Source organism: Hesperophylax consimilis, chromosome 13, assembly GCF_061612785.1.
Source record: "Hesperophylax consimilis isolate HC1 chromosome 13, BYU_Hcon_1.0, whole genome shotgun sequence".
In the NCBI taxonomy this organism is placed as follows: domain Eukaryota; kingdom Metazoa; phylum Arthropoda; class Insecta; order Trichoptera; family Limnephilidae; genus Hesperophylax; species Hesperophylax consimilis.
The window spans coordinates 28,891,144-28,914,158 of record NC_142848.1 but is presented as its reverse complement, the minus strand read 5'-3'; the positions used below and the strand labels follow the sequence as shown (position 1 = coordinate 28,914,158).

The following is a 23,015-nucleotide window of genomic DNA, read 5'->3' as shown; positions in this document are numbered from 1 at the left end:
TGAAATTCCTACTAGTTCTAAACAACACGATTTGTCCATGCTGCCTACTCCGTCAGCCGTAGAAGTTGTGAGGCAGTCGCAAAATAGACTGTTTATCGTGGGATGTGACCCAGTCAAGTGGGATATCAATAACGAAACACAAGAATACATTGCAATTAATGGATTTAATCAAAATCAAAATGCAGATTTTTCATTGAGTAAGAGAATATATGAAGATAAAATCTCACGTTTTTTAACAAAAACAATGTTTGAAAGAAAGTTGCTACTCAGAACGAGAATCGGCGCTGAAAAAATCTAAAAGGCGACTGGTCGGGCTACTTCAGAGTCAAGTTAAAAACATAATTTTCACGTAAAAACATCAATTTTAAACAATTCTCTAGCCACCCCCCCCCCATGAATTTTTTTTTTCGGGATAAATTTTATTTTCTTGAAATTCTCTAGCCACCCCCCCCCCCCCCCGTCCCACGAAATTTTTATTTTCACGTAAAACCCACCTAACTACAAATTCGGCTACTTTAGGTACTTGTTAAAATTTATAATATGTGGTCGCTAGAGGGGCGCCGATGAGGTGCTTGCCTAGGGCGCTCTCAACAGTTAATCCGCCTCTGAGTAAACGGAGAGACGCCCTCGAAATGTGGAACTGGAGAAGAATAATTCTCAGAATATCATGGCAACCGATTATATAGGAGCTAGGCATCGTAAATAGGTTGACCGACCGAAGTTTCGGTTTCTATTTCGGCCAGTTTCGGCCGCGGTTTCGATTTCGGCCAAAAATTCGGCTCAGCCGAAATCTATGTTGGTGATGACTGTCGGATCAAGTCGGATCGGTAAGTATTCGGATGCGTGAGTATGCCTCTAGAATCTAGAGTGACTTATTTTAAAAGAAGATAAGTTTAAAGGGTTTGTAATAATCTTCATATATTATTTATTTTACTGTCAATGTTGATAATTTAAATATGAATTAATTTAGAACAATAGTGAGTACTTCTAAGATCTTTTCTAATTCTTTTAAATTTAAAGTAGCAATAGCGAACTGCATTGAAGAACTGTTACATAACAACCAAAGTCTTGGAATATTTTTTATCACCTCCGCACTACGTAATTTATGGTTTACCACGAAAGAGAAAGCTCTTTTTGCATCCGAACAAACTTTTTTGATAATGTTTTATTTACTCCTCATTTATTTTCTGCAACTGAAAAAAAAAGTCAGTCATTTCTCATCATCTTAATATACACGAGATCCATACTCCTGGAGTTAGCATAAGAATAAAAATAAATATTCTAATCCCTTCACTAAATTATTAATCTGTTATTACTAACCCCGCATATTCTAGTACACAAATGGTTTTTTTTGTGTGTCGTGGGTGGTTTATTTATGAATGTGTCAATACAATAAATGTTGCCATGTAAAATTATTTGAAATTTATTAAAACTAGACAACTTGCAAATCAGACGAAAACGGACAAATCGGGTTGAAAACAAATAATAATAAAGTGGAGTGACATTTTCGGTGTTGGAGTTTATAATAAGTGTTATTATAAATAAAATCTAGTAGGAATATTTTGATTTCAAAATGCCACAGTATACAGGTACGCAATATAAATATATTGTAGAAATGTGCAATGTCACCGGTTACGGATGAGGTTATGTCAAAATGTAATGTCATTCTCCGTATTAACTGATAAAAATGCATGATTTAACCTCATAAACGTTTCTGATGAATGATTTTTGGATCCCTAGCTAATTTTCTTAGTTAAATTTTCCTTAATTTGTGCAATTTACATCTGGAAGGCTTGTAAAATGCAATCAACATGTATCTGGGCTATCACCATTTTGGGAAAAATATATTAAAACTTGACACATCCACAAGCAAATAGTTCAGAGATGAATAAAATTGCATTTTAAACATTCCACGTTCCAATGAAACTATGCTTCGCCTGTGAAAGCTTATAATAAGTAGCCAGTCTGACAAGTCTCTATAAAAAAATACACGTAAACTTCAGATAAAAATTTTTCTGAAACTGTTAAACATGGGGAGTGTCTCAAATTATTTAATTAAAAACACAAATTAAGTTTGCTTTATTATCAACTCATTATTATGAAAAAGGCAATCATCAAATACTTTTTTTTTCAGTGAAGATAAAATGGGGAAAAGAACTGTACCAAGGAGTAGATGTGAACACGGACGAGGACCCAATGTTGTTCAAGGCCCAGATTTTTGCTCTGACGGGTGTTCAACCTGAAAGGCAGAAGGTTATGTGCAAAGGAGTCACCCTGAAGGATGATGATTGGGGAAATGTCAAGCTCAGCAACGTTAGTATTCATTTATTTACTAGGCACTCTTTGACTTCGAGTCTACCAATCTCGAACCACAGGTTCGTGGCATCTCGTGTACACCTTTATTTCAAATTTCGGGTGAAATGCAGATTACGCCAAACTCTGGGAATTGAATAAAAATGCACTTTCTAGATGAGAAAAGTGTGTAGAAACTCATTAAAAAAAGAATTAAGGCGCGGAAGAATAAATTGAGGGAGATACAGCCGATCAAAGTTTAATAAAATAGCACTTCGCGATCTGAGGGTAAAATTCGGTTTATGGGAGTATAACCGAAATTGAACTTGATTTAGACTAATTTAGGGCTGGGGAATCCGAATCTGAAAGAATTAGGTGGGGGTCGGCACTATTAACTGAGTTATAGGGTTTTGAAACTTCGTACGCGATACATAGAAACCATGTTTTATTTATCAATTATGACTTAAGAAAATCAAATTAACAACTATTTACTTTTGAAATTTCAGTAGTGCCAACCAAAAAAAGAAAAGTGTTGCCATATAATAATAATATTTTTTTACAAAATAGGTTAGGTTTTTAGTTTGGGTTAGAGTAGGCAGAAGAACATGGGAAAAAGGTATTAGAATTAAATCACAAACCAGTCTATACAAACCTAGCGTAGCCCACAAACTACTTGAAAACTGGGATATAACTCTAAAGGGGACGCGAGCAGGCGTTATTAAAGGGGCAATTTTGTGTAACAGGAAATAACATGGAAAAAAGGTATTAGTATTAAATCACAAACCGTCTATACAAACCTAGCGTAGCCCACAAACTACTTGAAAACTGGGATAAAACTCTAAAGGGGACGCGAGTGGGCGTTATTAAAGGGTCATTTTTTTGTTATAGAAAATCACAGTTAGGTTAGGTTATATATATATACATAAATTAAGTATTTACAAGATTTTAAATAATAAACTACCAATCTGGCAAATGATATTTAATTTTCAGAATTTTCCATGCATTGATATTATTATATGGCAACACTTTTTATTTTTTGGATGGCACTACTGAAATTTCAAAAGTATAAAAAGTTTTTAATTTGATTTTCGTGACAAAATATGGCGGCGGACTGTCCGAATATGGTGATAATATCAGATCGCGAAGTGCAATTTTATTAAACTTTGATCGGCTGTATCTCCCTCAATTTATTCTTCCGCGCCTTAATTCTTTTTTTAATGAGTTTCTACACACTTTTCTCATCTAGAAAGTGCATTTTTATTCAATTCCCAGAGTTTGGCGTAATCTGCATTCCTCCCCAAATTTCTTTACTATATCCTTTTACAGCCCTTCTTCTCACCATATTTATTTCCTAGTTGCTGTCGATATTGGTAATGCCATTTTCATTAATTCGTTATGTCACTAAATTCAGCATAAGTTTAGATTTCGTTTCTCTCCCTCTTCTTCTGTTTTATGCATCTCCGTATACATTTGGTCGAAGACGCTTCTTCCAGGGATATGGAAGTATACGATACTCATGTTGTGTACTCGCATCGCAAAAAACTTGTCGCGCACAGTCCGTATACGTCGCCACTGAAATCGCGAGACCCGCATTACCAGCAATCATTGTTAAATTCTCAGAACATCAAAATTCTTTCATAACCTCACTCACTATCAAACCGTTTCTGTAGTCATCATTTATACACGGTGTCCGGAAACTCGTAGTACAAGCGGGAAACTGGAGAATCTACACCACATGGGGAACCCAAAAAAACATAAAGTTTTTTGATTTGAGCATTTTCAAAAAAAAAAAAAAACCAAAAAAAAATATTTTTCGGCTATTTTAGGGTTAAAGTTTTTTCTGGTGTTTAGGGTTGAATAACAGATGTTTTAACCCTGCAGAGCAGAAATATTTTATGATTACACCGGGTTAAATGAAGGGTGATTTCAAAATAATGCTTCAAATCCGAGTTTCTTCATTTGTTTTACTTTCAAATAGTTTTAATTAGTTGGGTACTTTGATCTTCAGTAATAATTTATAAGAATTTGATAAAAAAAAAAAAAAAAAAATCAACTTCAAACTCGATTTACTCGATAACGAAAGCTCAAATAAAAAAAATATATACTACAAAATCGACTCCAAATGTGATGTAGATTCACCAGTTTCCCGCTTGTACTACAAGTTTCCGGACACCCTGTATATGCTATCATTCTCTGTTCACTGTTTTGTGTTACTGCATACAGGGCAAACTTGTATATGAAATATATTATATATAACTTTATTTTCCCCAGGGTGCCATGGTGCTTGTGATGGGAAGCAAGGAAGAAGATGTCCCGGTAGAGCCTGTAGAAAAACCAAAGTTCGTAGAAGATATGAACGAGGCAGAACTCGCCTCAGCTGTAAGTATTTTATTTATTAAAGCTTTGTTTGTAGGAGACAGAGATTACAATCGTTAGATTTTTATGCGTGGACAGTGGAAGACTGATCTCCCTTTCCGATTTTGCCTCCAGCTGGAAACGGGGTTCACCGTTATTATTTTTTTTTATTCCTTATCTTTGTTGACAACCTCGGGTCTCACATAGACAACTCACACACGATGGCTTTGATAGCATGGCAAATAAAGAAATTATCTTGGTTTACAAGCTCTAGCTCCTTTATAACCATGGTCGAATCACACATGATGGACTTTTAAGTAAAAAGGTTTTTGAAACTGATTGCGTAATATTTACTGATTGTCCTTACAAACATTTTATTACTTTTTTACACATCCTAAAAAAAGTGTGCAACGTTTGTGACTAGGAGTATTGCATTATCGTTTGCAAAATCTTTTATTAGAGTATATTTCTAAATTACATACTATGGTCTTTGTATCAATTAAATTTTACACTGTCTTGAAGGTGATTTTTCACAAAAACGGGGTTATTTAACCTTTTGAACGCGTTAATTTGCTCCGTTTTATCTATACCCGTACGCGGTACATATTTTCAATACCTATACACGCAATTAAATGTCAAATTATAGCATTCTGGCATGATTTATTGGACTATATAGACAGAACAGATTATTCTCCACAATATGAAAACAAATCCTCATGTGTCAACACTCTTAGACGTTTATAAAAACAAAAACATAAAATTTAATACAAAGACGTACCGTATCTTTTGAATGTGGTCCCGCCATTCACTCGGCGTGTGTGTACTTAGCTGATAGACACAAGTGGGACACCATGAGCACTTATCATTTTTAGTTATAAAAACTTTTTCTAAAACTGAACACTTAAATTTTATGTCACTTAATATAATAACAAAATTGGACAACTTGACAAAATTGTAAACTATAGCACTCGAAGGCGCAAAGAGGCTCACTTGATTATCGATGTTTTTTAATGAAATACAATTTTATTTTCGAGAAATTCTTGTAGATGTCAGCATCGTGATAGTTCTATGAATGTTCAAGCGAGCGGGAAATAAATTTATGTCGAAAGACCGCTGGAATATCGGCATTCAAAGTTTCCGTATCAACTGTTGATACAGCCGCGTGTGAGTATGGACTTTTTGCCGTAACAACAGTTGATACGGCCGCGTGCAAAGAGTTAAATTATCCAATAATTATTATTGTATGTTACCAGTGTAGAGGAAGAATAATGATTATATGAAATAGATTTATTTAGATAACTATTCACATATCAGCTTGAGCGGCGTTTGAAGACATTTCTCCGGACAATGGTTCCGGAAATAGCCAACAGGCAATGTGGCGCACTGGTTCCGTGATGCCAGCACTCGGAAATAATCATATTAAACTTGAGAGTAGGAACCACTACAATATATAACATATGTATGAATATGATTCACAATATGGGGTTGACCTTAAAATGTCTTGTTTTGTGTTCACTAAAATATACAAGTATTTATATATAATACATATTACGTATCTTGGTTACAGATGGACTTACCTGCGGGATTGACCAACCTAGGAAACACTTGCTACATGAACGCCACGGTGCAGTGTCTCAAGACCGTACCAGAGCTGAGAGATTCACTCAAAAAATTCAAAGGTAATTGTTTATTATTGGTTAGGTTAGGTTAGGTTAGGTTAGGTTAGGTTAGGTTAGGTTAGGTTAGGTTAGGTTAGGTTAGGTTAGGTTAGGTTAGGTTAGGTTAGGTTAGGTTAGGTTAGGTTAGGTTAGGTTACCTAATTGTTGATCTCGTTGTTTCGTCCGTGGTATAGCTAAAGTAGTGTTTAAAATCTATGATAATTTTACCAAAACATTTTTAATGCCAAAACTCTCTTCCCACATTAAAAAAACTTCCATTTTTAAGCGGTTTGGAATATTTAGCAATTTATTTTTTGAATGTACACAACATTCAGAGGGTTAACATAAAAAATAACAGAATATGTGCCAACCTTCCAATATTGGTGTACAACAATATGTAAACATAAAGTCCATCTCCAGCGACCAAATGTTTACAAAACATTGGACAAAAACAAAAGCATTGGGTCAGGACCACTTTTTTTGGTTTTTCATCGACCACGGAAAACAATAACACTGTGGCCCTGTCCCAATGTTTTGAATCATTTGAAAAATTTGATTCAATGTTTACGATACTATTATGGTACCATTTTGGGTGACAGGCGGTAGTAGCTCTACTCTCAATCAAACATAGACGACCATAGGTTTTAATCACCGCTTTAGCTATACTCTCCCCCTTACTCATAAACGTGTTACATAAACTGACAACCATTTAGTTGTGTAAAATTAGTTAAGGCCTTCTATTCTTTAGCGTGCTTTACTCATAATATACATTTGAGAACTGTCTAGATCAGTGGTTCTTGACCTTTTTGGGGGTACCGAAACCCACCAGTTACATATGCGCATATAATTCACCGAACCCCTCCTAATTTGAAAAATAAAATTAGATTTTTACAAATTCAAAACATCGTATATATTTATATATAGGTGTACAAAATGAAAAAAAAAATAAAAAACAAAGATCAAAACATAAAATTTTAATGGTAAAATCAAAACATGAAACATATTAATTATTATTTACTTTAAATCAGTGTGAATTCTGCTGTTGCCTTTCAGAAACCAATTCAGAAATTCGCGGCTTTACCTTGGCAAGTGCCACTCTCATGTCATTTTCACAACAAAGTCTGTTCCTCTTCTTCGTTTTCATATCCAGCATCTTCGAAAAGGATTGCTCGCAAAGATATGTTGTAACAAATGGTATAAAAATCTCCAGAGCTTTCTTAGCGATAACAGGGTATGTTTCCATTTGTTGACACCAAAACGTTGAGAGCGATGTTGTTCTGAAGAGTTGCTGCTGAACCTGGCTCTGCTGAATTTCAATGATTTCATCAAATATAAGTCGGGGGTCTTGACCTCCACCGAACCCGCGAGACTGACTCACCGAACCCCTTCGATCGAACACAGGTTAAGAACCACTGGTCTAGATAGTAACTAGATAGACGCTTCACCGCGGTAGATATTCTCAGCGCATATCGCCCTTGTGAAAAACCACCAGAATCGAGACTTTGATGATTAGATCCAAATAGCCAGATTCTTCCCAACCTTCCTCTACTCCACCTCCTTCACCTCCATAGTTCCTTCAGCCCCACAGCATACCCCAGTCAGGGATGCCATAGTCATACTGCCTTCACACAGGTGAGACTAAAAAAAAAATTGAAAACAGAAACACAGCATTGAATATTTAGTTTTCTATGGTCTAAAGATAAATATGTATGTTTTTATGAATCCAGGTGACCGCGGGAACGGAATCGGTGGAGTTCTAGTGAGCGCTCTCCGCAGCACTTACGAGGGCATGGATCTGGCAGCGCGCATCCCCCCGCTGTCCCTGCTGTCTGCCCTGCATGCGGCGCTGCCCCGATTCCGGGAGCGCGAGGCCCCGCAGGGACCCTCAGGGGGCGCCGGCAGCTCGGGAGGCGGCTGGGCCCAGCAGGACGCCAGCGAGTGCTGGACAGAGCTGGTCAGGATACTGCAGCAGAACCTGCAGCCGCTGGACGGGACCAACAAGTAAGTCCAAATGAAGTGTATATAGAAGAAATTTATTTCAACAACTCGCATAAATAGAGCGGCGATCATTTCTCTTATTGAATCATCCACAGAGATACAGATTGTCCTTGTCTTGGTGGCGGATGCTTCTGCCCACCGATGGGGTGGGTTGGATCAGAAGAGACCGTTTGAATGAGACCCTTCGACCACTCCAGCTGGATTCTCTGGATTCTATCCATCAACTTGTACCTCTGGGTGGGATAGATTCATACTTCCGTCACTCCTGGACAAACTATCCCCGTATTCCTACACACCCCTCATACTTTTATCCTTTCCAGAACTTCCTCTCCTTCCTTTCCTTAACTCTTTGCACGCGGCCGTATCAACTGTTGTTACGGCAAAAAGTCTATACTCACACGCGGCTGTATCAACAGTTGATACGGAAACTTTGACATAAATGTATTTCTTGCGCACTTGGACATTCGTAGAACTATCACGATGCTGACATCTACAAGAATTTCTCAAAAATAAAATTGTATTTCATAAAAAAAGATCGATAATCAAGTGCGCCTCTTCACGCCTTTTAGTCATTTAGTTTACATTTTTGTCAACGGATGGCGTTAGTACTAGTATGTCATTCACAACTTTTCATAACTAAAAATGATAAGTGATCATGGTGTCCCACTTGTGTCTATCACCTAAGTACACACACGCCGAGTGAATGGCGGGACCACATTCAAAAGATACGGTACGTCTTTGTATGAAATTTTATGTTTTTGTTTTTATAAACATCTAAGAGTGTTGACACACGAGGATTTGTTTTCATATTGTGGAGAATAATCTGTTCTGTCTATATAGTCCAATAAATCATGCCAGAATGCCATAATTTGGTAATAGGTATTTGAAAATATGTACCGCGTACGGGTATAGATAAAACGGAGCAAATTAAAGCGTTCAAAAGGTTAAAGGACCCTCCGAACGGCATTCACAACGAAGTCATAGGCCCTGAGGAAAATTATTTTGTTTGTGTGTTGAGTAAATGTAATAATAAGATTCTCAAAGGACGAGAATCAAGAAGATTCATATACTTACATCAGATTTCCTCTTCCAGATCTGTGATTGACCAATATTTCGGCGGTAAACTGGACACGGAGATGAAGTGCGTGGAGTCGGATGAGGAGCCTGTGGCCACTGGAGAGGAGAGCTTCCTGCAGCTCAGCTGCTTCATCTCACAAGACGTCAAGTACCTTCAATCTGGACTACGATCAGTAGGTTTATTTCTATTGCCGTGCTTAGATTATCCAAAAGACACTGCCATCTTCTCAAAACAAATTTCCACAGCGTGTCATTCATAGCATGTCATCGATGCTACAAAATATACCTATTTAAATTCCTGTTTGGAGAGAATTATAATCTCATCTGACGCACGCAGCCGTTTGGACTGGAATTCACCAAACTGTTATTGTAAGGACACGCTGGGCCCAAGTAGGCAACAATTAAGACATCTGGACAACTTACAATCAATATAATTACTTTGAAACTAAACGCTTTACTTGTCACACGCAATGCATTCCTACGCTCCCCACACAATGCCGGTCTACGCTATCCAGATCGGCGTGGAATTTGTGAAAAGCCTTCCAACGAGTTGATGTGATGTTTATTGCTCGCTTTGATAGGGTGAAAAGGTGAATCAAAGCAAATACACAACTGTAATGTACATATTATACTTAAATATTTTCCATTTCTCCTTTTTTTATAATATTAGGTAAACTTGTAGAATTCCGCTGCATGCCGCAGGCTCTTTAAAAAGCAACACTTGATATTAAGTTAAATGGTGGCTGAGTTGACATCGCGTTTGGGTCCCATCCAGGCGTAGTATGTTCAATTCCTCGGCTGGCTAAGTCCTCCATCACAACACAAGCAACATTTTCCGCTTCCTGTGGTGGTAGTAGGAGATTTTCAAATATTGTCAAGTTATTCGTAACCCGGGAATGTTTGTCTTTCTTTAAAAAATAAAAATATATCTAATGAAGACAACTATTCAAGTCAGGGGTTTAACTCTTAAACCCTACCACTCTGGGAATGTAATATTCCTACCACGGGGTACTGAAGTACCCCGCGCAAAAAAAAAATGAATAGAATAAAAGTCTTTGTTTTTTTTTCAAAATTATTTTTACTATGGCAAAGTAATAAGAAAAGACAATAAAATTTACTAATACAAAACTAATAGACATTTTTGTCGTTACGTGAAGGACAGCTTTTGTATTGATGGTCAACACAAATATGGCGGCGACAAGTGTTACAGTCAGATCGAGATTTTTTGTCCTTTGTGCGCGGACAAAAGCAGCAGCGACCAGGTTTGGGATTATCAGGGACCGGCCTATGATCTTCACTATGAATATTCAAGACTGCACGTATAGTTTCTCTGATATCCCGGGGTAAACTTGGCTATTGTAATTTTGCTCTCATATGAGGCTTTATGAGTGCCATTGACAAACTCTTAAGAAATTTACGCCGCTTGGTTATTTTCTATTCATCAATGTTAGTTGACAGCTTGAATAAGACCCAAAAGTTGACACCAACGGCATTAAGCAACCCGTAGAAGAGACACATGGGCCACCTTTTGATCTTCCTGGACGTCGAGTACTTCTTACAAAGTTTGTCGAACACATCCTCCTCGCATTTAGTTTTACTATAGAAATGTATTATTTCTGGAAGGTACGCTTCATTATCCTTGTCATGGCTGTCATGCATGGTGGACAGCATGATTACAACTTTTCTTCTTAGATCACTTCAGAGGACAATACAACCAAAGTGTGAGAGGTCCGTCGTAGGCAAACATTGATGTGCATCTCTCTCAATTTTTAGTGTCTAAGAAAACAGGAGGAATTTCTCGTTTATTCTTCTCTTCAGTTCCAACTAATGTTATACCTTTTTCCAGTAACTTCTTGGCTGTGGGTATAGACGTGAACCAATTGTCACATGCCAGGTTTCTGTTGAGACGTTACCAGGTGGATGCAACAAAATATTACGGCGAGGCATTCTTGAGCGAGAAGGCTTAACACTAGTCCACTTATGTCGATTATTATGACCTTTTCCATACAGAACTAATGGAGAATCTAGCACACCAGCCCCGTCATTGTCAGGCACTAAATACTCTTCATCTCCTTCCACACTATCTTGATCACCGTCTTCGTGAGATGCGACTTCAAAATGGTCTCGGAAATCCTCGATAACACCGTCGGGCTCATCTTCTGAATCTTTTCATAGGTTTAGCTCTTCGTCGTCAGAAACCAACAAAGCAGCTGCAATTTCATCCCCCCTCCCCCCAAGACTTCGCGTCTGGGATGCCATATCTGAAAACAATACAACACCTCATTACACTGCATACACTCTCATTACATTCATAACACATTATTAGTCCATGAATATCTCGTTATTGGGCGCAGGCTCTGCCTATCAACACTGTACTCTAACCATTATCACAAAGTAAAGTAAATCATAAATAATGTGTAAACTCACCAGAGAGATGTCGAAAAACAACTTCAGTAATTCAAGTATAACTGGAAGGAAGAACTAACACTATTCCTACCACGGGGTACTGGGGTACCCCGGAACACCTGTGGACGCGAATGCACTTGCCGGGCGGTCACGGCTTACTGACGTACTTACGTACCAATTATCGAGAGTTGATTAGCTAGAACGATTTTTGTAACAGTGAAATATTGTTGATATTTTAAACACCAGTGGGGTACTCCAGTACCCCAGGTAGGGTTTAAGAGTTAAGTAAACATGCACAAAATAGGTTTTTAGGGTTATTTTAATACATAATTTATGCTGGGATGGTCCGATGCTCTGTAGGGAACCCGCTTGCACAGCGCGGGTGTAAACTGTACACCCTAAAGTTTAAGTTTAGACTTACGGAATTCAATATATCCTAACCTTCAAACATAACTTTGATGGAAGAAAAAATGGAACTTTAATGCATCTTTTACCATCTCCCACCACATAAATAGTTATTACTTGTAGTAATTGAGTTGAAACCAAGTGCTATTTATATATTTTTTGTGTATTTAGCGTGCAATGTAATTCGACAAGTTTATCAAAAAACGATTCATTCAAATTATGAAGTACTGCTATATCCTCAGATACACCTCCGTGACATATCAGAATTATCGAAAGATTGTCTAATATTATTCAGCAAGTTTTAAACATTGATATTAATTAGTTTTTTTATCTGCATTCAATATGCCAGGTTTTTGTTTGTTTGATTTTGTTTTTACTATTCTTTTGTTTTATTTGTTTACAGAAAATGCAAGAACAAATTACCAAGATGTCTAGCGCATTAGGAAGAGATGCTGTCTTCACAAAAACAGTAAGCACGATTTAATTAACCTAACCAAGTTTCTCCACTAATTTCCTTACTAACATAATAAGCTTCCGGATTTCACAACGTAATACTAGAAGTCAGGATTTATTTCACTGCAGAAATTCTGGGACTAACTACCATATGTATTCCTCTTTGCCCAGAATACTAATTTATTTATTTATTAACGGACATCGTCCAAATTACAAAATAATAACACGAATAAAGTAAAATGAAAAATATAGGAGTAGACGAAGGTACATGAAAGCAAAGACATATGGTAGATATAATATAAGAAAATAAAGTGACAAGTTGAATCAAGTCAAGAATACGCCGTGGGTCAGGACCACAGGACACTTATAATATTCCGTCACTTGTTTAGCGACTGGCAAAAATCATTTAGACTTATCCCAAAAAAGTTAAGGTTTTGACTTGAGTTGACCAGTCTACACATTCTGGACAATGGTGAATAATATCCATAATTTGTCGAATGATGGTTGAGGACGAGCAGTTCATTATTTCTGAGTCTGTGCGAGGGGATATTGAAGGGAATGAGTTGAAGTAGAGTAGGTGAATCAATAATACCATTTATAATTTTGAAGAAGCAAATGAGGTCATTTCTATCCCGACGGACTTCCAAAGGAGAGAGGTTTAGAGTTAGTTCAATTTCATCATATGAGTATTTGCCTTTTTCTAAACCTAGCCTCCTAGCAATCCCTCTTAAGAACCAATGTTGAACAGATTCAATGCGTCGAATGTGGACAGCATAAAAAGGAGACCAAATAACACAAGCATATTCAAGATGGGGGCGAACCAAGGAGCAGTAAAGAGTTCTAAGGGTATTTACGTTTTTGAAGTCCGAAGTGATTCTAGTGATGAAACCAAGTAGTCTGAGGGATTTATTAACGATTGCAGTTATGTGATCCCGAAAAGAAAGCTTGCTATCAAGAGAGACACCAAGGTCTTTAATAGATGTAACAGTTGTTAAGCAAATATTATTAAGTTTGTATTCGAAGACAATCGGTTTTTTTGATCTATAGAAGGACATAATTTTGCATTTATCGACATTTAGTTTCAAGCAATTAATTTTACACCAATCATTGAAAGAGTCGATATTCGATTGGAAAAGAAAGCAGTCATCGTGATTTTTTATTATCTTTAGAATCTTATTGTCGTCCGCAAAAAGCCAAAAGCGTGTATGAGAAAAAATACTAATAATGTCGTTTATAAACAAGTTAAAAAGAAGCGGTGCTAGATGAAGGGAAACAATTATACCAAGTCAGTGGACATCTTCAATTTATCTTTAAACAAATATAAAATATTGTTACTGAAGCAATTCAGTTATGTACAATAAATAATATATATTTCTTAACCCCTCCGACTTTTCGCGAACTTGAAGCTAAAATGTCTTTATCGAAATGTCAATTTCACGAAAACGTTGTGTTATTACCGCCTCACAATCAAAGCTCTATAAATGAAACATTACTGAACGGAGCCGAATAGTAAAAACTGTTTTAGAAAGGTTACAAAATAGGCTTTCAAATTTTTGTATCATAAATAAATATTAACATTTGTAAATATTTAAATTTAGAATGGAAACATGAAAAAATTGTAAAAATGACTCACCTGTAATGTTTTATGTAAAAATGATACTAAAATCACGGATAATGTAAAAAAAAACACTTATTTCATCGTACAAATGTACAATAAACAATTCTGTCACTTCACTTTTTGACCATTTCATACAAAATATATTTTTTTTTAAATAATTAAACTTGCGAGGCGGGTCGGCACGTCAAACGGCTTTCTTGGCGTCGTTTTACGATTTGGCGGGTAAAATTTGCTTCCACTGAGTAGGTCTTTTTACGGGTTTCTATGGATAACTTTGAATAGAGATGTGAAGCTTCATTCAATACGAATATTCTACTTTTTGTTTTAGGGATGTCACTAGAAGAATAACGGAGTTATGACGATTTTTGTGGAAACACACGCGTTGACGTGTAAACACGCTTATTGTACTTGACTGCTATCGTTATTTTATCGTGTATATCTGCTTACGTTGCTGACCGGTTAAGGCGATGCACTACGTAGTGTAATATTTTAAATCGAGCCGCTATCAATAACACCCCTTAAGTAGATGGCGATAAGGTTTAAATTCCCGCTTAACACCACCCGCCTGTTTTGATTTATGCAAGAAAAAAATATGGCCAAAAGGTGCCTTTTATTTTATTTTGTCGATGTTCAGGCATAAATATTTAATTTTTTTCTGATCATTGTAATAATAATTAAATTTGCCACATTATACAATAAAATCATAACCGAAAACGGGTTCGTAAGTAGGAGATTTTGAACTTTAAAGCGGTTTTCATAGGCCTTCTACATTATTTTTTTCTTATAAAAAGACCTGACTTATCTCAAAATACATTTTGAATTACTATGTAGTGCATCGCCTTAATATTCATATCTAAAAGCCCCGAAAAAGGGCGTTAATCAATAAATAAACATTATGTATTTTTTTATTATTTTTTACAAGTTGAAAAGAATGTGACCTTACTGGCGTACCCCATTCTAAGGTCACATATGATTTCCTACCACGATTACAATAACCGTCAAATTGTGTTACATTGTTGCCAAATCATCTCAGCTCACTACAAATGTCTCAATGGTGGACACAAATCGTAACACGACCAGAATTTGACAAAGACTAATACAACATTTTTTCTTTCAGGCTAAAATTAGTCGCCTTCCTGCCTACCTGACCGTACAGTTTGTGCGCTTTTACTACAAGGAAAAGGAAGCCATCAACGCCAAAATACTTAAAGATGTGAAATTTCCCATCGATCTCGACGTTTACGAATTGTGCTCCTCTCAACTGCAAGAAAAACTCACACCCGTCAGAAATAAATTTAAGGTACGTAACCCAGTTCATTAATCTAAGTATAATTATCGATAGAAATCCACCACTGTGCCGGTCATCTTAAAATGCCATTTGACAGCAAGAAAGGTCACAAAGGTGGAAATAAAATTATCCTGGAGTGATATTATGTTGTGTATTGGTGTCTATGTATGTGCTTCCAAGGAGAATCGACCTTTTGTCTTTCTTATAGCTACTTGTAGTTTTAAGCGAAAAGGACATCATGTCAAGAGTCTGAATAAAAGTATTTATTAAATGGTATATGAATGTGGCAAGGAGTGTGTTCCAAGAGCGAGTTATTTTGCAATCCGTTCTCTCTGCCTTCCCCTGCATGGAAACAGCATGATAGTTAGTTATTTAAATAGACATCAAGACAAATTTTTGTAGTGTCTTTTTATTACATTAAATAATTTTCTCTCTTTTTCTTTTCTGAAATTGAATAACATGTTTAAAACATGCTTTATGCAATCAATGCTTAAAGGTTATCCTTAAAGTCCCTTGAATAACAAGCACTGAAGATATCTATATATGTAAATAAAAATGTAAATGTTCATTTGTTCAAAATCTTAAATATCCAAATGTTCTTCACCGATTGCTTTGAAATTTTGACACAACGTCGCATTCGAATACGCGTGAGTTATATTTGACTAGATGTCACCTGTAACAGGTAAAAACAGACTAAGCCGCAGCAACGCGTGGCTGGGTACAGCTAGTACTTAATAAACTTCGAATGCTAAATGTTCGACAAATTTACACCATAACAATCTTAAACTCTTTAAAATGATATAACCATGTATCTATTACGAAAATACTCAAAACACACGAAACAAGCGACATAAATCGAATGAATACCTAAAGTACAAAAAACAAAGATATTTTGCACAGAAACTAAACAATAACTTACCTGAGGAAACAGACTAATTAAATGTTTTAATCATTTTAAAATCGCCACTGAACTATGGATGTACAGTAAGGTAGGCGTCCCATTACTTGGTCTATTTCAGCATATTGCTCGCTATATAGTACTAATCTATAGAGAGTGATACGCTGAAATAGGCCAAGCCACGAAATTATAGCGTGGTCTGTGACAGGCTTGAAGGTTGTGCAATAACCGGTGAAATCACCCAATTCTAGTGAATTTCATATAAAATTATTATACGTTGGATGATGAGCAATGCTGTTCCTACTAGTAAATAAATGGTTTTACATTTAGGAAATTATATGTGCATTGATAAACCATAGCCATTGTATTAATTATATGTGCATTGGTAAACCATAGCCAGTGTATTAATTATATGTGCATTGGTAAACCATAGCCAGTGTATTAATTATATGTGCATTGATAAACCATAGCCATTGTATTAATTATATGTGCATTGGTAAACCATAGCCAGTGTATTAATTATATGTGCATTGGTAAACCATAGCCAGTGTATTAGTTAATCTTACTCAAAACTCTGCCTCAATACAAGTATTATGTATAGTGCATACATAATAATGAGGCATTATGTACAATTTAAATACACCTACTATTTATTATTCTCTCGTTATTACTGTGCTATTATACTTTTTTTTCCTAAAACTGTTATAAATCTTTTATTAGCATGTAATTTTAACTAATTCGATAGTTGCAAAATTACTTTGTGGCATCATTTTAATTATATGAAAATGAAATACTTTAATTTATATATTTATTCATGTTCTCCACAAAACTATACACCAATATATTACGGAGCAGATTACAAATTTGAGGTACAAGTAAGAATTAAAGATCATGGAGACAATTTTACTATTTCGTGACATGCGTCAGAAGATAGTTGCTAAACCGTAAGTGACATTAAAAATGTCGATGGTCAATGCAGAATTGTTAGCAGTTGAGTCACTCAGTTGATTGACGAGTCAACTCAACTCAATTATCCTCACGAAGAAGCCATTGGCTTTGAAATATGAAGATTATTATCAATCAAAAGTGGTATATACAAAGTATTTCATTTTTATGTAATTAAAATTTAAAAATGCGTCTTTATCTCAAAGTTGTGATTAAATTATAAAATCTGAAAGTAATCATGTTTTCTTGTCAATTTCAGGAAATAGACGAGGCTAAAGTAGAAGCATCACTAAACGCCAAAGACAAGAATAAAGGCGACGGACAAGCAAACAAAAAGCATCTGCCTCCCGTTGCAAAACCTAAAGGAATCCCACAACCCTTTTCATTCGCCGAAGGTATGCGTGATTTTATTTTATTTAGGAAACAAACAGATATTTATATATTTAGCATAAACAGCATATATTTACAATATTAGACCAATAATGTTCCATTAATTCTAGTCGTTGATTCAATATTTGCACCGATACAATATATTTATAAATGACAAAGAAATATAAAGAATAAACATTATAAGGAATTACAAAATGCTATAAAAACAATTAAAGACAGTTAGTAGTAAGACAGTTTTCGCATGATTATAATAAAAACAATAAAATAAACTAAGATGTTAGGATTATTTCACAAAATAAAAAATGAAGTTATCAGTTTAGTAAGTAGCATTTTATATGTTTTCAAGTTACAGTTGAAAATGTCTACATCTCTAGAGGCATTGTGAGTTTTACAAATACGTCCTATTAAAGAGTTTTGTGCATATTTGGCTTTACAGTGTGCTGTTCTAAATAAGTCGTTCGATCTGGTGTTGTGTTCAGGGCAACGAAATGCATTCTTTTCTAGCAGATATGATGAATCAACAAGACTGTTTACGATTTAAACAACCCTCATTAAAATAAGACCCTCCACACAGCATCCCAAAAGATGACATAGACCCTGAGAGAAATTATTTTCTTCAGTGCGTTCTGTGAGGGGTTAATTTAAAAAAAAATCTAGACCCGAAGCCGAGGAGCTTACTGCTGTGCTTTTAATTTATCTGTAGCTATTTTTCCTTCTATCGCCACCTTTTTGATCCACATTACAGTGTCATTATCACTAAGATTGGTGTTTTTCAAACTCCGTCACATTTGATGAAAATCAACATGATCAGTTCATTTGGCATTTGAAAGGTCCCCGTTAAACAACCTATTTTACCTTTTGATCAAAGTGTGATCAACTGACAGGCATAAAAACATGACAGTTATCTTTTACTTTTAACAAATAGATCAAAATTTAAAACGTGCCGATAATCAGCACTCAATTTTGATTTGATCAAAAGGTAACGAATTCATGTAAAAATTAATGTTCTGTTTCAGACGTGGGCAGCAGCAACAGCGGCTTCTATAGCCTGCAGGCCGTGCTCACCCACCGGGGGCGCTCCTCGTCCAGTGGACACTACGTGGCGTGGGTGCGCTGGGCCGGGCCCCCGGGGGGCAAGGGAGGGCCCGAGTGGCTCAAGTGCGACGATGACGATATCACCCCTGTCACGCAGGAAGAGGTTCTCAAACTGTCAGGCGGAGGTGATTATACCGTGCATTGATATAATGGAAACAATGACTGTCCCTGAGCTAACGAACTAAATATGCTGGAACAGATAATCCTGAAAAAATTCGTCAGGTATATCTATATGCAGATGCATGTAACTTATCCAAGGTTCTTGCACCATATTTGCACCCTACACCCTGTTGGGACACTGCAAGGCTGAAACATTAGCACAAAGAAGAGGATCAATACGGCTTATTACCCTAAAGATTTGTTATTTATCTTTTTTGTTGTAAAAAATAACTAACATGGGCCATGTTTTATTGCTTTCAGGTGACTGGCATTGTGCTTATGTCCTGCTCTATGGACCCAGAGTCTTGGAGTTGGAACCAGAGAGCGAACCAATGGAGTCGACATCATCAGACCTTGTTTTAGATTAATTATTATTATTGTCTATGGATATTGCATTGAGGTGTTCTAAACTTAAATTTTGCATTTTTTAAATAAAAGAAAGCTTTAAAATAACATTGTTAGAAATTGACAGATTGTTATATCATTCGAAATGTCAAAAATGAAGTATGTTGAATATTGTCCCTGTTAAAATCTGGTCTTTGAATAAAACATGCTTTACTACTGTCTAGTTACTTGTGTTTTTACTCATAGTTAATTAATTGTAAATATTTATGAATACATATATAATTAAGTGTTTAAGCTTTTTAAAATGTCAGTGAGATCTGAACCTCATAAATAAAATATCAGATTTTTTGGCATGTCGTTGAAGAAGAAAATCATTGTGATTGTTTTTGAATTGGTATTTGGATTTTGTCTTGGAATGTTATTTCATCATTTTATACTGGGATTGTTTGACTTTCCAACGAAAATTGACAGAATTCTTTGGGTGATTCTCTGCGTTTCTTTGGGTAAGGAAAATTTTTTTGTGTTATTTTTCTATCATATTACGATCAAAACGTAGCGTGTAAAGTGTCGGTAATTATTCAGAATCGCTGGCCACGGATAATATGAAATATTTTTAAATAAAACCTGAATTACCTTAATTACTATGAAAGGAAACTGACTGCATTTGGGAAATGTTTAATTTCAGTATTTTCATTTTTAATTACGTAAAATGAAAATTCGCTTTCGTTGTATGAGATGACAGCCGGAATAATTTCTGTTGATGACATTTTCGTTTGTTAGTATATTTTGTTGGCTAGAATTTTTACCATTCACTATGAAAATACTAGGTAGGTACTTTTTTGGCCGAACTCGAAAAAAAAAGTTATTTATGACAGTTGAATGACGTAATTTAAAAAAAAAATAATGTAATACAATACAATGCAATGTAATTAAATTCCTAGGCATAAGAGGACGACTTCTCGAATGGATCAAATCCTTCCTCACTGAGAGAAAATTACAAGTTCGAATTGGCAACCAACTGTCATCTGAGTGAAATGTGACCAGTGGTGTCCCTCAAGGATCAGTTCTCGGTCCAGTTCTGTTTATTTTGTACATCACGAACCTGCATACTATAATAAAATCAGACTCCAGCTGCTTTGCAGATGATACAAAATTCTTTGCCAACCCACACACTCATCATAACCAACTGCAAAACGATTTAAACGAAATATATCAATGGACAAATGATTGGCTTCTAAAAGTCAATGTCGAAAAATGCACTGTCCTACATGTTGGAAAAACTAACCCTACACTTGCCTACAAATTTAATGGAACACCTCTAAAAGCAGTGACATTACAACAAGACTTAGGAGTTACCATATCACAGGACTTGAAATGGGAACCACACATCGCTGGAATTGTGAAAAGAACAAAATCACTAACATATCTAATCAGGAAAACCTTCCTTGACCTAACACCGGACATGATGTTAAAAATATATAAATCATATGTGCGACCTCTCCTGGAATATGCTTTCCAAATATGGAGTCCTTACTTCGCAAAGGATATAAATCTGTTAGAGAGAGTACAGAGACGTTTCACTAAAATACCAAGAGCTCTGAAAGATCTACGATACGAAGATAGACTCAAGGAACTAAGATTACCAACCTTACAAGAAAGAAGAGAAAGGGGTGACTTGATCGAGACTTTCAAAATTTTATCTGGACATTACAGTTGCCCTAGCATCCAAGAAATCTTCACTACTAATAAAAATATAAATCTCCGTGGACACTCAAAAAAAATTAACAAAACGCCTTTTGCATCTAATCCTAGAAAACACTTCCTTCCAAATAGAGTAGTGGATGCTTGGAACAAACTCCCACAACATGTCATCGATGCAACAAATATAAATCAATTCAAAGCTCTATTGGATTCACATTTGGAGAGAAGAAAGGACTTAGTTCAAACTTAAAACAACTCAATTACTGTCAAACTTGTTGTGAAATCAGATATGAGCGCATCAGCAGAATGCTGCCTGCTCATTACATAATAATAATAATATTTCAGCAAAATAGTGCCTACCTAAAAAGAATAAATTATTTATTTAGGTATTATTATTATTTTAGCTAACCTAACCTATAATAACCTATAATAAACTTACCTTTTTTTAAATATTACTTTATTTATAAAACATACTTTTATTTTATTTTTCAAGAAGGAATACCAACAAAAGAAAATGTCAGAAACAGAAAATATTCCATATATGTATCATATATATGTCACCCGTTACAGGGGAAAAACATATATTTTTTTTTTTTTAAAAACAGCGCCAAAAGGAATGGAAAAGCACAGCTCGACTTCCCTCCAGATGTGGACATAAACTGACTAATTAAGTTTTCTTTTCTTTTTCAGCATTAGGATATGTTATATCAGTTCAAATACGGTGTATATCCATTTTAATATTGCCATATCTCTTGAGGCAGACTGGACGGAATATTCTCAAGGCATTCCTTCTGTCTTGCATCATAGCTGGTAAATTTGTGGAATTTTAAATACGGAGATGCCTTTGATATCTTATTTTATGACATTATTATCCTGAAGTATACCTACTATGCATAAGTATAAATTTGTCTGCACCTCCTCGGACTCTGTGACTCCTTTAAATAACATAAAAATTACACCTATTTGATTGAATCCATCGATACAATATTGTATTGAAAGGATGAGTTTTTATGTGGACTAAACTATTTATTAATATTCATATTGTGTGTGTACGGACGCAAACAGCAAACGAAAATGAAAATTTTGAAACATAACTTGCAAAAAATGTTTTTTCTTAAATAATTAAAACAGGGCTATCTATGAAAGAGCAGATTACCCTCAGGGGTAAACGTAACATAAGTTATAATATGCGCTTTCGTAGATGGTGTTAATTTCATTATTTTATCAAAATACCCTTTAAAACTCAATTCTTTCAAGAAAACCATACAAATACAATAATGGATTGAATCACCGATACAATATTGTATTTGTATGCCTTTGTTGAAAGAGTTGAGTTTTTATGCATACAAAAGTATTTATTCATATTCCGTATGTTCGGGTGCAAACAAATAATTCATCTTAATATGTTAAAGCATAACTTGCAAAAAGTTATATGAATCTAAGAATGCATAGATTATAACATTTATCATATCATTGCAAAAAGTTATATGAATCTATGAATGCATAGATTATTTTTTTATTTTATTGATTTATTATAACATATATTCTGTTTAAATCTGTTTGTTAGATTTCCCAGTTTGTTATATTTGCTTAGCTAATACTGGATTATTTTTCTTTGAGTGTAGAATGTCTTTGAAAATGTGTTTCCCAAGATAATTTTACAAAAAATCAGATAAAATATTTTACAAAATTACATACTTATTGCAAATAAATCCCGATTTTGTCATAAATAGGATAAAAGTAACATGATATACAATGGATTAAATTTGGCATAGTAAACTTTACATAAAAAACTTAGTTTTAAATTTCTGTACTTACATTAAAAAACTTAGTTTTAATTTTTTTTTACTTTAAACATAATTTGATCTAATTAGCTTCAAGTCTACCACTGTAGGTTTTAGATCACGCCCAGAATTATCTAACTCCAACGAC

At 35.3% G+C, this 23,015-nt stretch overlaps 1 protein-coding gene across 1 annotated transcript; it reads left to right on the top strand.

Annotated features, from left to right (window-relative positions):
- The first annotated feature begins 1,400 nt into the window (after positions 1 to 1,400).
- On the top strand, positions 1,401 to 19,605 carry Usp14 (ubiquitin specific protease 14). Its single transcript, XM_089638643.1, has 11 exons — positions 1,401 to 1,589; positions 2,135 to 2,313; positions 4,564 to 4,671; positions 6,215 to 6,326; positions 8,033 to 8,306; positions 9,397 to 9,553; positions 12,595 to 12,660; positions 15,380 to 15,562; positions 17,653 to 17,788; positions 18,800 to 19,003; positions 19,299 to 19,605. Exons 1-11 carry the CDS (start codon positions 1,574 to 1,576, stop codon positions 19,403 to 19,405), a joined length of 1,542 nt encoding a protein of 513 aa, XP_089494769.1. The 5' UTR covers positions 1,401 to 1,573; the 3' UTR covers positions 19,406 to 19,605.
- The last annotated feature ends 3,410 nt before the right edge of the window (positions 19,606 to 23,015 follow it).

What these genes read in the sequence shown, in the direction of transcription:
- Usp14 (XM_089638643.1), top strand. An exon ending in CCGCTGGACGGGACCAACAA is followed by an intron (nt 8,307 to 9,396) that starts GTAAGTCCAAAT and finishes TTCCTCTTCCAG; the next exon opens with ATCTGTGATTGACCAATATT. An exon ending in TCTCAAACTGTCAGGCGGAG is followed by an intron (nt 19,004 to 19,298) that starts GTGATTATACCG and finishes TATTGCTTTCAG; the next exon opens with GTGACTGGCATTGTGCTTAT.